Raw genomic sequence first — 17,217 nt, forward strand, 5'->3', positions numbered from 1 at the left:
TTACGCAGTCATAGGAGATAAAGGAATAAGTGGATCCCTTTTGGCAGATCAAAAAAAATCGAGTTTGAACTATAACGTTACCTATGGTCATAGAAAGTACTGGGGCTGGAAAAGACGATAGTCGAAAAGCCAACATATGACATAGCCTAGATCTAGCTTATCAATGGAACTAAGAATTCTAGCAGAGGGGCAAATATTGACTAAAATTACACGTTCGAACGTCATAGTTGAAGCACAGCAAAAATCTTTTCAATAGCATTTTTGGTCAAGCAGAGTCTTTTTACGTATAAAGCAAAAGTTTTTTGTAAGTGGAGCAGAGAATTTTATTAGCAAGGTGAATAAAATGAAGTCTTTCAGTCGTCAAAATTTCCTACAGTAGTGCAAGTTTTCAAAACTGATAGCATAAATTGTATGTGGTGATTCCATAAGACAGCGGATAAGAAACAGTAACAAATGCAAAGAAAACCAGATTGTCCCTTTATTACAATTTTCTGGTTATTTGATTTTTACCAAAACCTTGAAACCCAACAATTGGGTCAGGTAATTTTCTCACTATGAAGATACTTAAAAAACACGTTTTCTGAAGCAAAATAAGTTTCTGAAACACTTTTTTTTGGCTAAAATTACCAGTATATATGGCGGCTATGCTTCACTAATACCAAATCAATTCAAGTCCTGATCAAGCTGGCATGGTAGATTAGCGTGAAAAGCAAAATTTAATGCTACATTATAACGAAGCTGAATTGACTTTAAATTACATAATTAGTAGCTACTATTAGTTCGTTATTATCCTACATGAAGTAAAACTGAATTTCAAACTCGAATTACGTCACCATCAGCGCAGTAGTGTTACGAGTTATAAATGACTTGGAGAAATTACATCAGATACTTTACGATTGGTTTGCCAATTCAACCTGTTGTCAGAATGTTCGACTATACTTCTAAATTGTTAACAAAACTTCCCATGACATCAAATTTACAATGAAAAAGTGACGTTATGGAAAACTGTTCACATTCTGTGAACATATTTATATTTAACCAATCAGAGATGCAATTTTGACATGTAAAGACCACGTGACTAGCTGCAGGAGAGGAGCTTAAACCACTATCAAAAATCAGTTAGATTTTTTTATTTTGGTCCTTTTCAACTGACATACACTGCTTAATGGTGCGCAATTTTTTTGAGAGAAATTTTTGTCATCATGCTTTGTTTCTGTATATCAATTTAGTGATTTTACAGTATAAAATAACTTTGACTTGCTATAAAATAGAAATAATTTTAATTTCCTCGATCTGTACTTCTGAGGAACAAAGTTCCTATCTAAGAGAAACTTTGTGCAAAGCATTTAGTCAATTTCTCTTACTGGTTTTAGAGAAGAATACTCAAATTCGATAATGGTGTTGTTGAAACCAATAGATAGAGAGAATCTTGCTAACATTAAAGTTAGATCAACTAATTTTTTTGTTCAGTTACAATTACACAAATTGTGTATATCTCTATAATCGGTGAGATAGAAAGCTGAAACTTAGCATATCTGTAGCCACGTAATAAAACTAGATTTTTTTACAATTTTTATTTGCAATGTCGGTTTTTGGTTGGAGTTAAAAACAAAAAATCTAGAAAATTTTTATATTTTTAATTTGATTTATTTTTCATTCTGAGCGAAACATTTTTGTCGATCAGCAAAGCTAAACGATTAGATGTTGGGACTAATTAAGTATCAACTAATGCAACGGTAACCTACAGTAAATTGGATATACAGTTGACAAAAGTTAGATAAAAAGACGTTGTATCTGGACAGATTTAAAATGCTGTATCGAAGTTAGCGTTGTAACGTAATACTGGTTTTTGATAGGAGAGCAGCCGTTATAGTATAGAAAAACTCTGAAAACTGACACACAATTTCAGCCACACAAAAATTTTCTGTATTAGTTTTCTTATGAGGGAGAAGACTGGTCACAGTTTCAATGTTATTATGCAAGCATTTTTGGTCAATCCAGTTATTCATTGTTTCTGGCAGTAGATCAATATAAATAAAAATGTTACCTTACCAGAAAGTTATTTCAATAACACCGTAAAAAACTATCTTTGGTCAAATTTTGTCTATGCTGTCAAATTTGGAAAAACAAACTTTCTCCATCAGCCTTTTTTAGGTCTTCTAATGAAATGGACTGTCTTCGTCAATTTATGTAAAATGAGATGCAGCTTAATCGGATCTACTTTTAACCAATAAAATAAGGTTTGCTATGGAAAACAAGCATGTGACCCGGGCAAACGTCAGTAGCCTTTACCATGCTGGTAAATAATAAAATGTAGAGCACCATGGGCTGTACAATTGAAAAAATAGAACGCAATCACAACTAATGGAATCTTTATTTGCGACCAAAAATTAATCGGTGAAATAATTTTTTCCATCGTCAGTTTTATCTATGGATTTACCTTCGTCGGTTCGCTATGGAACATGTCTCTTGGTAGCCGCTATTCTTTAATATTATATAAAATATCATACACGTATGTCATTGCGTTTCTATCGGTAAGCCCAGGACGATGTGTGATTCTGATCTGACAATCTTGCGTTTTTGAGGTAACCAGAACAAAAAGTTTTTTTTACAAATAACTCAAAATTGTACGCAGGAATTGGCCTGATCATCATAATTTTGAAACTAAGCAACTCTTATTTAATCGGAAAGTGTTGTTAAATATCTAGGTGTTAGTTTTGGTATAAAAAATTGGACTTCGGGCATTATATCAAGAAAATAGGAGCAAATCTAATTAAATTCTCTTGATTCGCTTACAAGCTAGTATTTACCTTAAATGAAAGGAAGCTCATTTTTAATTTCATAGAATTCCTCAAAAAGACTTCGCTCAATCAATAGAATCAAAAAGCAAACAATTTTCCTGAATAACTTTTTGAAAACCTTTACACCAGTTGACAGTAAGACACGTTAAAAAACATGGAATACTTCATGCAAAACAAATGGATATTTATAAAATACTAAAGTTTTTGCCAATTGAGTATCCCAATTATGTTAAAAGTTCTTAAAAATTTAATCTTCGTTTTGCCAGAAACATTATGACGAGAATTTCATATAAAAATTCCTATGTGAAGTTCGACAAATTGGAGCAAAAGAGATCAATTACTCGAAAAATGAAAACCAATTAACTTATCTGCTGGCAATGATCCCAAGCGAATTGGAATCCCTACAAGTAAATTTCATGCTCAGCTTCATACTAAGATTCGATCCCAATTCTATTGAAATTTACCCTTCGTTTTCTAAATACACGCCATTATGCTTTCCAATTGAATTATATTCGAGAAGATGAACAAATTGTAGATTTTTTTAAAATTTGGGCAAAATGTTTAATGATTGTAAAAAATTGCTTTGTACCATCATATAAATACGCTCATTTAATTGTGTCTGGATTTGTTTTGGATAAAAGCTTTTATACAAATGGTCTCAGATCAAAATTATTCCTCATACCTTCTAGTATAAAATTTATAAATAATAATTCAGCTGCTTCCCAAAGGTATCAATAGACTAGGCAAAAACGCCTTTTGGCGTCGTTTCAAGTGTGTAGTCGTTTATGAAAATTTCAGAACTCATCAAACACAAAGACTACCCGAAGCAGGCAAAGACTCTTGAGTTTGAGCGGAGTCCATTCTATGACGTCACGAGTTTCCCACTCACTAGTTTTGACACCATGGTTCAACAGATCTCAAATATTCCAGAGGTCAGCAAAAAATTTTTTAATACAGTAGTGTTACTGCAGAAGGTGCTATTTTGAGGATTTTCGAGCTGACTTAGAGTTACCTAGATCTTCGTTTAACCGTCAAGTTTTGCTGTCCTTATCGCCAGTGACCTTACAAGAAGATTACCTTACAGAGATAACATCAATCTCTAGTGTCCTAGCTCTATCCTCTCCCTTGTAGGGGATTTTTTTACTCTGGATTTAAAATTGTGCATAAAAATTGTTTAAATCTTTCTCTTCGGATAATAATGGTTCTGAATAATTCAGATATAAACATGAGGACTAATTACATTAACAGAGGTCTAGCAGCTTACGCATGTCTTCACTCAAAAGCTCTTTACAAAACTATTTTTTCTGCTGAAGATATCTTTCATGTGAACAATAAATGCTAAGAAACTGGGGAAAAAAACGCATTTTCTGTTTCAATTCATTATCTAAAGAGGACTAATTCTATCGAAAATGATCTTTGTTTTGATCTAGAACATTTCACTCGGTTAAAAAAAACCAGGCTGAAACCTTAGCTTAAAATAAAACGAAATAAATCAGGGCACAGTATATATATATATATATATATATATATATATATATATATATATATATATATATATATATATATTTGTATAATATATAGAATAAACAAAAGTTTTCTCAGGTTGAATTAAAAGCCAAGTTTTACAGTATTTTCCTCATACTTTCTCACCCGAGTTTTGAACTGGCATAGACGGATTCACAAACAATCAACAATAGGATATATTGTGAAAGCACTCTGAAAAAAAGCCAAGCTGAAGCTTTGACTAAAAAAAACAGAACACTCCAAATCAAAACGTCTTTTCTATATGTAAATACATATATATATATATACTCCAAATCAAAACGTCTTTTCTATATGTAAATACATATATATATATATATATATATATATATATATATATATATATATAATTTACCTATATATACACTTATTTGTATATATATATATATATATATATATATATATATATATATATATATATATATATAAATATATGTATATTTATATATATATTATATTTATTATATATATATATATATATATATATATATATATATATATATTATACACACACACATATATATATATATATATATATATATATATATATATATATATATATACTATAGGGAAGCTTGAAGTTGTGACTCTACTCATCCTCGTTTTTAACCTAATTATCTGCCAAATGAAGATATCAAAAAATAGAAAAAAAAATCGACGTTAGAAAAAAATTTGATCCAACACAGTCCAGTAACTGAATGATATAATACTGAGACTCATTAGAGAACTTATGATGCCCGCCATTAATTTGATTACAAGACAAAACGAACGACAGAATAGTCATAAAAAAAGAAAAGAACGGAAAAGACTTCAAATCTAACTTTAAAGCTTGTTGTAACAAAGTCAAATTACAATCAAATAAATCCTTAATTACGCAATTTCAAAACTCAAAACCGTAAATACTTAACGACAAAGCACTTGCGATCTGTCCACAATAATATTACATAATCTGTCAACAAAAACGGGGGCACAGTTCGAAAAACAGTGTCACAGTTATCGAATTTTTTTTAAATACCAAATTAACTCAATAGCATTAGCCGATAAATTTCTGCGTAATTTTATTTATAAGCTCTCACAAAACAATGGGCGCTTTCTCTGGTAAGATTATGCCAAAGAACTGGACCGTAAAATTACTGCAGATACAGAATCACAGAAAAACATACAAAACAAATTTGAAAACACACAGAATTGAAGCCGTTAAGAAAATGAAGATGAAAAAAATTTTAAATGTTCACTTGGCCTTATCAGAAGACCAATGGGACCTATTATTAACGCAAATATTTCATTATTTGTACTTGTTACTAGATTGTAATTTGAAACCAATAGAGTAGTTAATTTTCAAATCACAAGAAGTGAGTGAACTTAGTTTGAGCTGTAAAAAAAAGAAAATGGGAATTTTTAAAGTAATCCAACAAAAAAATTGGAAAACAAAATAAAATCAAAATCAATTAAAATCTTAGCTACTGACTAACGGCATTAAATAAGTTGTCTATCCCCGTAAAGGTAGCTTTAAGAACTGTTATTAAATAGAACGCATAAAGAAAAAACAATTACAGGCCAAAACCAAGAATATAAAAGAATAGCAAGAGTATACTTCGAAAATCATTAAAAAAATAAGATTATTAGTGAAAATTTTTGGATACATTAAGTCGATTCTATTTTTAACACCCATTGATAGATAATTATGAGAGATAATCATAACATCAAACAAAATGAATAATAAATAATAAGAGTCCTTTGATTCATTTCGTGATTTTTTTTTTGTAATTTTTTATTTTGATTTTTGGAGAAAAAAGAAAATCATCGATCAAAAAAATATCATCGGACAATAATGCTTCTGACTAAATCAGATCAAAATAGGAGGACTAATTACATTAACAGAGGTCTAGCAGCTCACGCATTTCTTCACTCAAAAGTTCTTTACAAAACAATTTTTTCTGCTGAAGATATCTTTCATAAGAACTATAAATGCTCAGAAACTGGGAAAAGGTCGCTTTTTCTGTTTCAACTCATTATCTAAAGAAGACTAATTCTATCGAAAATGATCTTTGTTTTCTTTCAACGAATTCTAGATTCAATTCAATTACGTTTGCCCATCTGATTTTCATAGTTTAATTTTTCCTCGTTAAGAAAACCCTAGTCGGTCTTGCACGCCTATCTTTTAAGATCACGTGAGTGTCTTGTACCAAATTACAAAATCTTACAAGATAGGGGCAAAATGCAAGATTCTTTGAAGATAGGCACGCAATATAACAATAGCCTTACAGATAGTCGTTTTCTCTTGTGAGATCCGGTGCTGCAACAAAATAATAAAGAAGATTTCACTCGGTTAAAAAACCCAGGCTGAAACCTTAGCTTAAAATAAAACAAAATAAATCAAGACACAGTATATATATATATATATATATATATATATATATATATATATATATATATATATATTTGTATAATATATAGAATAGACAAACGTTTTCTCAGGTTGAATTAAAAGCCAAGTTTTACAGTATTTTCCTCATACTTTCTCACCCGAGTTTTGAACTGGCATAGACGGATTCACAAACAATCAACAATAGGATATATTGTGCAAGCACTCTGAAAAAAAGCCAAGCTGAAGCTTTGACTAAAAAAAACAGAACACTCCAAATCAAAACGTCTTTTCTATATGTAAATACATATATATATATATATATATATATATATATATATATATAATTACGTATATATACACTTATTTGTGTATATATATATATAAATATATGTATATTTATATATATATTATATTTATTATATATATATATATATATATATTATACACACATATATATATATATATATATATATATATATATATATATACTATAGGGAAGCTTGAAGTTGTGACTCTACTCATCCTCGTTTTTAACCTAATTATCTGCCAAATGAAGATATCAAAAAATAGAAAAAAAAATCGACGTTAGAAAAAAATTTGATTCAACACAGTCCAGTAACTGAATGATATAATACTGAGACTCATTAGAGAACTTATGATGCCCGCCATTAATTTGATTACAAGACAAAACGAACGACAGAATAGTCATAAAAAAGAAAAGAACGGAAAAGACTCCAAATCTAACTTTAAAAGCTTGTTCTAACAAAGTCAAATTACAATCAAATAAATCCTTAATTACGCAATTTCAAAACTCAAAACCGTAAATACTTAACGACAAAGCACTTGCGATCTGTCCACAATGATATTACATAATCTGTCAACAAAAACGGGGGCTCAGTTCGAAAAACAGTGTCACAGTTATCGAATTTTTTTTAAATACCAAATTAACTCAATAGCATTAGCCGATAAATTTCTGCGTAATTTTATTTATAAGCTCTCACAAAACAATGGGCGCTTTCTCTGGTAAGATTATGCCAAAGAACTGGACCGTAAAATTACTGCAGATACAGAATCACAGAAAAACATACAAAACAAATTTGAAAACACACAGAATTGAAGCCGTTAAGAAAAATGAAGATGAAAAAAATTTTAAATGTTCACTTGGGCCTTATCAGAAGACCAATGGGACCTATTATTAACGCAAATATTTTATTATTTGTACTTGTTACTAGATTGTAATTTGAAACCAATAGAGTAGTTAAATTTTCAAATCACAAGAAGTGAGTGAAACTTAGTTTGAGCTGTAAAAAAAGAAAATGGGAATTTTTAAAGTAATCCAACAAAAAAATTGGAAACAAATAAAATCAAAATCAATTAAAATCTTAGCTACTGACTAACGGCATTAAATAAGTTGTCTATCCCCGTAAAGGTAGCTTTAAGAACTGTTATTAAATAGAACGCATAAAGAAAAAACAATTACAGGCCAAAACCAAGAATATAAAAGAATAGCAAGAGTAAACTTCGAAAATCATTAAAAAATAAGATTATTAGTGAAAATTTTTGGATACATTAAGTCGATTCTATTTTTAACACCCATTGATAGATAATTATGAGAGATAATCATAACATCAAACAAAATGAATAATAAATAATAAGAGTCCTTTGATTCATTTCGTGATTTTTTTTGTAATTTTTTATTTTGATTTTTGGAGAAAAAAGAAAATCATCGATCAAAAAAATATCATCGGACAATAATGCTTCTGACTAAATCAGATCAAAATAGGAGGACTAATTACATTAACAGAGGTCTAGCAGCTCACGCATTTCTTCACTCAAAAGTTCTTTACAAAACAATTTTTTCTGCTGAAGATATCTTTCATAAGAACTATAAATGCTCAGAAACTGGGAAAAGGTCGCATTTTCTGTTTCAACTCATTATCTAAAGAAGACTAATTCTATCGAAAATGATCTTTGTTTTCTTTCAACGAATTCTAGATTCAATTCAATTACGTTTGCCCATCTGATTTTCATAGTTTAATTTTTCCTCGTTAAGAAAACCCTAGTCGGTCTTGCACGCCTATCTTTTAAGATCACGTGAGTGTCTTGTACCAAATTACAAAATCTTACAAGATAGGGGCAAAATGCAAGATTCTTTGAAGATAGGCACGCAATATAACAATAGCCTTACAGATAGTCGTTTTCTCTTGTGAGATCCGGTGCTGCAACAAAATAATAAAGAAGATTTCACTCGGTTAAAAAAACCCAGGCTGAAACCTTAGCTTAAAATAAAACAAAATAAATCAAGACACAGTATATATATATATATGTATATATATATATATATATATATATATATATATATATATATATTTGTATAATATATAGAATAGACAAACGTTTTCTCAGGTTGAATTAAAAGCCAAGTTTTACAGTATTTTCCTCATACTTTCTCACCCGAGTTTTGAATTGGCATAGACGGATTCACAAACAATCAACAATAGGATATATTGTGCAAGCACTCTGAAAAAAAGCCAAGCTGAAGCTTTGACTAAAAAAAACAGAACACTCCAAATCAAAACGCCTTTTCAGTAACTGAATGATATAATACTGAGACTCCTTAGAGAACTTATGATGCCCGCCATTAATTTGATTACAAGACAAAATGAACGACAGAATAGTCACACAAAGAAATGAACGGAAAAGACTCCAAATCTATCTTTAAAAGCTTGTTGTAACAAAGTCAAATTACAATCAAATAAATCCTTAATTACGCAATTTAAAAACTCAAAACCGTAAAAACTTAACGACAAAGCACTTGCGATCTGTGCACAATGATATTACATAATCTGTCAACAAAAACGGGGGCACAGTCCGAAAAACAGTGTCACAGTTATCGATTTTTTTTAAATACCATATTAACTCAATAAAGATACCAAATAAAGAAAAATAAAGATGAAAAGAATTTTAAATGTTCACTTGGGTCTTATCAGAAGACCAATGGGACCTATGATCAACGCAAATATATTAATACTTGTACTTGTTACTAGATTGTAACTTGAAGCCAATAGAGTAGTTAAATTTTCAAATCACAAGAAGTGAGTGAAACTTAGTTTGAGCTGTAAAAAAAGAAAATGGGAATTTTTAAAAAATTGCAACAAAAAAATTGAAAACAAATTAAATCAAAATCAATAAAAATTTTAGCTACTGACTTACGGCATTAAATAAGTTCCCGTAAAAGGTAGCATTAAGAACTGTTATTAATTAGAACATATAAAGAAAAAAACAATTACAGGCCAAAATCAAGAATATAAAAGAATAGCAAGAGGAAAGTTTGAAAATCATTAAAAAAATAAGATTATTATGAAAATTTTTGGATACATTAATTCGATTCTCTTTTTCAACACCCATTGAAAGATAATCACGAGAGATAATCACGAGAGATAATCATAACCTCAAACAAAATGAATAACAAATAATAAGAGTCCTTTGATTTATTTCGTGAATTTTTTGTATTTTTTTTTGTTTTGGAGAAAGCAGAAAATCATTGATCAAAAAAATTTGACGTTCCAAATTTCTATCTACAGCTCAATCCCAGATCTATGCTGCGATGTCGCTTATTTCGTAAGTTTTAGGATGCGCGTGCCATTTTGTCCGAGATGAGTGACAGCACTGTTTCCTCTACTGGCATGACAGGTTCTGGTACATCAGCGTATGCCAACATGCTTCTTCTTCAGAAAGAACCTTCCGAGTTGGAAGTACACGCTTGGCCAATGGCTCCTCTGGGTCACTATGCTTTTCCATATTACACATATCACATTATCGCCATTGTCAATTAAAGATTCAGAACTTGTAGAAACAAAGTAAACGAAATCTTGCGATCAAAACCGGAACCGAAAAATAATTAAGGACTTAGTAAACAAAATAGAACTAAGATAAACTTAACAAAAGATATAGAAATACGTCGAGTATTAGGATCGGAAAGTTAAAAAAAGGTAATATTTAAGGTTTTTTTAAGGTTATTCTGCGTCATATATCCCGGGTCGAGGAGTTACCGCTAAAATCGCTAAAAGATGTAAGATTTGCGGTGAACTTGATTAAAAGTGTAAGATTTGCGCTCAATGCGATGAATGCGGTGAACAAAAACTTTAAGCGGTGAAGATTTTTTTTCACCGCCTAAAGGTGAAAGAAAATTTTTAATCGCTACAAGCAGAATGCGGTGAAAAAAAATTTTCAGCGCTACCAGCAGAATGCGGTGAAATAAATTTTTCACCGCTACCAGCAGAATGCGGCGAAAAAAATTTTTCGCCGCTAAAATCGCAAATCTTACAAATATTCACCGCTAATTTCAACTGTTGTCTTAAATTCACAGGAAATATCATTGCAGTAAGTGACAGATGTCGCAGTGGAATAAGAAGTTGTTGACATTCAGGAGGTGAGAGGTTCGAACACGGGTACGGCAGTTTCTTTTTTGTAAGAAGTCCGGTGAATTCGGTGAAAAAAAATTGTCACCGCTAAAAACCGTAAAAATTCACCACATTCAACGCTAAAAGATGCGGGCGCTCCGCGGTGAAAAAAGATTTTTTTCACCGCTATTCACCGCTAATCTTACATTATTTTTTGATCAAACCTCGATCCGGGATTTCTGCATCGTGAAAACATTGAAACATTGCAAAACAGCGCTGAACCATTGTATTTCTAATACTGTAACTTTACTGTCAGCTTATTGTGATCTTCTCTCCTACTTTTAGGAGCAAACAAGGATTTAACCAATTTGCCCTTCAAAATTGCGCTACAGGACTGGTGACCAATGTGCCAGACAAATGAGCCTAATGAATTGTTTCGTAAATTCATCAAAATTTTTGAACATATTCTGAGTTGTCATGCACTCTTGAAGTTGATAGAAACTAGCAGAGATTCGTAATAATTACAAAGTTTTTACGTAATTCTGTGAAAACAAAACTGAAAGAAGACGCAGATGACTAAACGGAACAATCTTTCCAGCAGCTCCCTACTTAAAAAGAACAATGAAAATAAATAAAAAATATCAATTTCCAAATTAAAAAGGCAGTAATCTTTTTGAGGATGACAGAGAGATTAACAGTGTACGTAACAACTGTATTGCGAGGCTTGGATTATATGAAGCCAAAGAAATTTCTAGAAATCCGTCTTCCCTAGTACTTTACGGACCGGAAATTAACATCCCGTCAGTGACCAGAAAAATGTATGTTATTGATAATAAACCTACGCGAAAATTGGCCGAACCAAGCTATGCACCATCATGGGCGCTGAAAGATAGTATACTGTCTATTGGTACTCATTTACAAGTTGACATCATTTAATGTACAGAAACAAACGCGTTTCATAAAGTTTTGAAAACAGGCAACGTTACATCTGTTTATAGGAAAGGAGACCGATTAGAACCAAAAAACTATCGAGCCAAATCAGTCACTACAACTCTCGGAAAAGTTTTTGAGTGATTGTTTTTTGAACAGTTTATTCACCACTTATCATTTTAATGACCTAATTGACAAATATCAATTCGGATTTCAGAAGCACAAGCCCTGTCTCGATGCTATTGATGCTATCTAGTTTAATTAACTCAAAAAATACACCAATACGCTGACAAAAAATTGTTGTCACACTTTTTATAGTCTCAGCAAAAGCTTTCAACTCAATACCTGATGAAAATTTTTTCATGAACAAAAAATGCATTAAGAGGGAATCAAAAATTTCATTTCAGTCCTTCCTTTGTGAGCGAAAGCAGTGTATTGAAATTTGTTGGGCAAATCAATCTTTGTTGTCATAAATCACGGCGTTCCTCAGGGAACTCTCTTAGCAATTTTACTTTGTATACTTTATCTCAACAAATTGTGAAATATTACAGTTTGCCGATGATACAGCTATTCAGCTGTTTCACGTAATGAAAAAACTGAAGCTAATTTAATAAAACCGATCAATAAATGAATTAAAAAGCAGGTTAACCTTGAACGAGGGAAAAACATAGTTAATGGTCACATGAGCAAAAAAAATATGATCAAAGAAAATTTCAACTTATAGAAACACCGATTGGAAGCATCTAAAGAATGTGGACAATTAGGTGTAATCTTTGAAAGAATTGACATACGAAAAGCAACTAAACAAATTTTTAAGTAAATTGGCTTCGGCAATCATATCGCTATACTTGGTTCGTCATCAAGTACCGTTAAAAACAAAAAATTTCTCACATCGCTTGATTTGTGTCGTATAGATTTCAGTGCGAATTTTGTTCAAAATTCACCTACTTACTCTGTCGACGGAATTAACAAAAAGATTAACTGGGGCATTCTGGAAACCAGATACAATACTGCCGGAGATCTACTGCTAAAAACAAGCACTATTCCTGCAGAACTCCAAGTAACAAGAGTGTCACTAAATAGGTTTTATAATATTCTTCAAAAAACATCTCTAATAAAAAATTCCAAAATTTTTGAAAATGTACCAATTATAGTAAAATACTGATTACAGCGTCAGTTTTCGGTAATTTTATCAAAAAATGGAACAAACTTCCAATTACAAATAGAAATGAAACGTTGAAGACTAAATTTAAACAAAAAAATCGCAGAAATGCTTAAGCGACACGAAACAATTCTAAAAGACAAAACGGTAACGGGATTCAATTACTTTTTTATTAATTTTTTTAGAGAAACAAACCTCAGTTTGTTATAATTTACGAAGATAATAATGCTTGTTTTACAGATTTCTAACAAGTATCATTAACCGAGTGATTGGTTTAATTGACATGTTTCAGATTTTTATATATATATATATATATATATATATATATATATATATATATATATATATATATATAAATATTTTGTGAAATATTATGCGGCAATTAGTTAGGTTTTTGTTTTGCTTATTTAACTGGTGAAATATTTTAGAGAATCTAGTCATATCCACGAGTGGGTTTGGTTGTTTCAAGAAGTTTGGACTACCGGCTGCCCAGAACCATGGTTATGCTCCTTTCATGGTTCACGACTTCATCCAAGCCCGAAGACACTCTGAACATTTGAAATTGGTAGTGACGCATTACTTTGGAGAGAAAAGTACTGGTGAGTATTTACGACTAAAGCCGAGTTCAGGAAAAAACTTTAAAACTTTGTAAGAAAATTAGGACTGGTCATGATTTGCAAAAAAACAGAGAGACTTTTTGGCACTCTCATTTGCGTATCCTTTGATAACAAGATTTTCGAGAGTTTAAATTTATCGTATCGTTGTTTTACTAGAGCAAGTCAGTTTCTATGTTTGACTAGAACAATAATCAAGAAATTTCGAGAACGATATTAATATTTTAAGAGCAACCAAATTCTTTCTAGCCGAAAGAATTTATAAAACTTTGTTCTGATTTTGGCCCTGTTAATCAGCATTGATTGCATTGCACACAAGGATGCTTTAAAAATGCGTGCGCAGAAGCATTTTACTTTGTGTGTTAACTCAACTCAACATTGACTTAAATTTATACCGTTTTTCATTTCACCAGCTCACAGTGTGTTTTCGAAATTGAGGGCTGTCATGTTTATGTGTGGTTTCAGTAAGTTATCGTTCATCAACTCACCAACTCAAGTATTTCCAATTGAAAATTTTGAAATTTATTACAGAATTTATCGTGGCGTCTCTTTTATCTAGAAACTTTTTGTCAATTTTCTCATATTTCAAACCTCCTACTAGATAATACATCAAAGAAATCTTCCAAAAAAACACTTGTCAGGTTTCGACATGATTTCTTTCTTTTATTGATTTGTTGTTCCAAACACACATGTTTTGCTTACTCTTGCTTTTTCTCAGTTCGGGCAATTTTGGTCCATCAAAAAAATTATCTTACAGTGTTGTGCGTGACATATTCTAGTAGACCAAACGTCTTGTGTAGAGTAGAAAAATTAAAAAAAAATTGACTGTTTTGAGGAGGCACCGATGTTTTAATTTTTTTGATTATCTCACTTTTCTCAAACTTTGCTCAGGATTTGTTCAAATTTTTTGGCCGTTTTCTGGCTCTGATAACCAGATTATAACTGATCTCATCTTGTCTTGTTTGGATTAGATTGATTTGAGTTTGAATGTACATTTTTTTTTGGTTTTCGGAGCTAACTTTTTTACGGAGCGTCAATTGACCTTAATCTTTCTAGTAATTTCAAGATTGACTGGCCATTTTAGACGTCATTTTTTATAGAATAGTTGTAAGCATTGGATTAATGTTTATAATAATCTCTCAAATGATAAGAATGGTCCCTTGAGCCTGTAATTTTTTATATCAATTGGTGAGTTTCAAGTTTAGATATTTTGATTACAAGTATTAAACAACGCTCACAGAATGAATTATGTTTGATTAGCCAGCATAAATGGCCGTTAGTAATCATTGAAAATCTGGAAATTTCGGCAGAATTGTCAGAAAATTGGAGAGCTGACTGAATCTTATTTCAATATGCTTGCTTTTGCACTACTTGGACGTAAATAATGTATTATGCAAAAAAACCAAATGTACCAAAAAAAACTATGAGTTTCATCAAGAAATTTCTGGAAAACAACACATCTCGTGCAGAAGAGTAAATACCACCTATTTCCGCTTTTGGTTAGTTTTGTATTGACATCTTTTACAAGAGGAAGTAACTGTTTCTTTTTGAAATAAATTAGCATATATTTTTTTATGGAATATTTTGGTTCGCGGACTTTCCTTTCTGTTCATTTTGAAAGTGAATTTTTGCCTATTTGTCAATAAGAGTGGTTTTTTGTTGATCAGTTTGTTAGATCCCATAAAAACATTTGTGATAACTGTTCTTATGAAATAATTGTCCAATTAGAGCATTATAATTTGCCCATTTCACTCAATTAAATCTGCTCTGAACATTTTTTTCCAACTATAATCAAGTCGTAAGCTTCCTATTATTCATTTGCTTTGCTCTTAGTGTTGTCACTATCTTGATTTGCGTAACTGCATTTTTTTTTAGAATTTTCAAACCAGAGAAGCAAGAGGCTGGTATTTTGTGTCATTTTGTGTTTTTAAAACTTTGACACTAAAAAAGTCAAAATATTTTCGTTTTGATCAAATTTTCTTTTTGGTTATTGTCCGCATTTTCAGACTTATTTTTTCCCATTTTCCAAAACGCATTTTTTAAAATTTAACAAGGTTGATTTGTTTTACAGAATCTGCCACGCGATTTTTTTGCGGAAAATGGAGTTCGCTTTTTGTTTTATTTCTGTTTTTTCGCACGCGTTCCTTATCATTTTCTAACAAGTTTGTCTTATCATTCATTTGATACGTTCGATAAGTTGCACAGTAAAATGTGACTTATTTCACTCATGTTTTACTCTGTTACTCTTTAGCTTGGATGAATTTTATTCAATCATGATCTAGTTTTTCAATCTCACTATAAACTCAGTAAACGAAAACTGTAGTCCGATATTTGAATTCATATAAGCTCCTTCATAGCAACAACGTTTAAACATTAGTAATGTACAAAGCAACAAGTGAAACTTAGGCGGCAAGATTTTTTGTTGTTCATTTAACAGGTTTTTTCGTCTGATGTCATTGACGTCAAAATCAGTTCGTATTCAATCGGTAATTGTCTAGAAAACCTAAAAATATTAAGCCAAAAACCAGCTTAATCGATACATACATTGGTTATATTTACTTAACGCTAGGTTAAATGAACTTTTTCGGAACTTTATACGTATATTAGAACGTATTTAAATCTTATTTTAAAGTTTAGAAATACTCGATTCTGATCGGATGAAATTCGTTCATTTACTGCGTAACATCCTCCGGCCCGGAAGAAGGTTTTGGGAAAACTGGTACAAGTTTTACAAGCGGGCGAACGAGTGAACCGGTCGACGTACGTAAAACGGCGGAGCGCGCGACGCTATCGGAGCCGTAACGGAGTTCCACATTCCGAGCGGTTAGGTAGTAACCCCTAGGGTTGGTTTACTCAACTATCCAAACCAAGTCACCGGTCTTCAGGTGTTGCTCGGCAGGCGTCTGCCACTTAGACCGTCGGTTCAGCGTCGGTACGTACTCTTTGATCCAACGGGACCAGATCGCATTAGCGTACGACTGCGCTCGGGCGTAACGTTTACGATGGTCGAACTCATTGTTGCCGACAACAGACGGAATACCGGCAGAGTATTCTCCTGAAAGAAAGTGGTTGGGCATTAAAGCGTTCAAATCGCACGGATCAGCGCTTACGGGTGCTAAAGGACGCGAATTGAGGGCATTCTCCACGAGACAAAAGGTAGTATGCAGTACCTCATCCGTGAGGCGACGCGTGCTAAGAATAGTATACAACACGCGCTTGAAACTGCGTACCAACCTTTCCCAGATGCCACCTTGATGTGGTGCGCTGGTTAGATTGAACCTCCACTTTATACCTTTGTGAGCGAGCTCAGCTGCAATGTTGACAACGTTCCACTTTTCAATACTTTCTCGGAGTTCTTTCTCCGCTCCAATAAAGTTAGTGCCATTGTCCCACCAAA

At 31.8% G+C, this 17,217-nt stretch overlaps 1 protein-coding gene across 1 annotated transcript in view; it reads left to right on the forward strand.

The window, feature by feature from the left end:
• The window catches only part of LOC142338478 (uncharacterized), a 39,980-nt gene that overhangs the window by 12,114 nt on the left and 10,649 nt on the right, over positions 1-17,217 (forward strand). The window contains exons 7-9 of the mRNA XM_075388253.1: positions 3,600-3,733; positions 10,344-10,494; positions 13,635-13,805. Coding sequence (XP_075244368.1) covers positions 3,600-3,733; positions 10,344-10,494; positions 13,635-13,805 — 456 coding nt within the window. The remainder of the gene's footprint in view (positions 1-3,599; positions 3,734-10,343; positions 10,495-13,634; positions 13,806-17,217) is intronic.

This window comes from Convolutriloba macropyga, chromosome 4, assembly GCF_964194025.1.
Source record: "Convolutriloba macropyga chromosome 4, txConMacr16.3, whole genome shotgun sequence".
Lineage (NCBI taxonomy): Eukaryota > Metazoa > Xenacoelomorpha > Acoela > Convolutidae > Convolutriloba > Convolutriloba macropyga.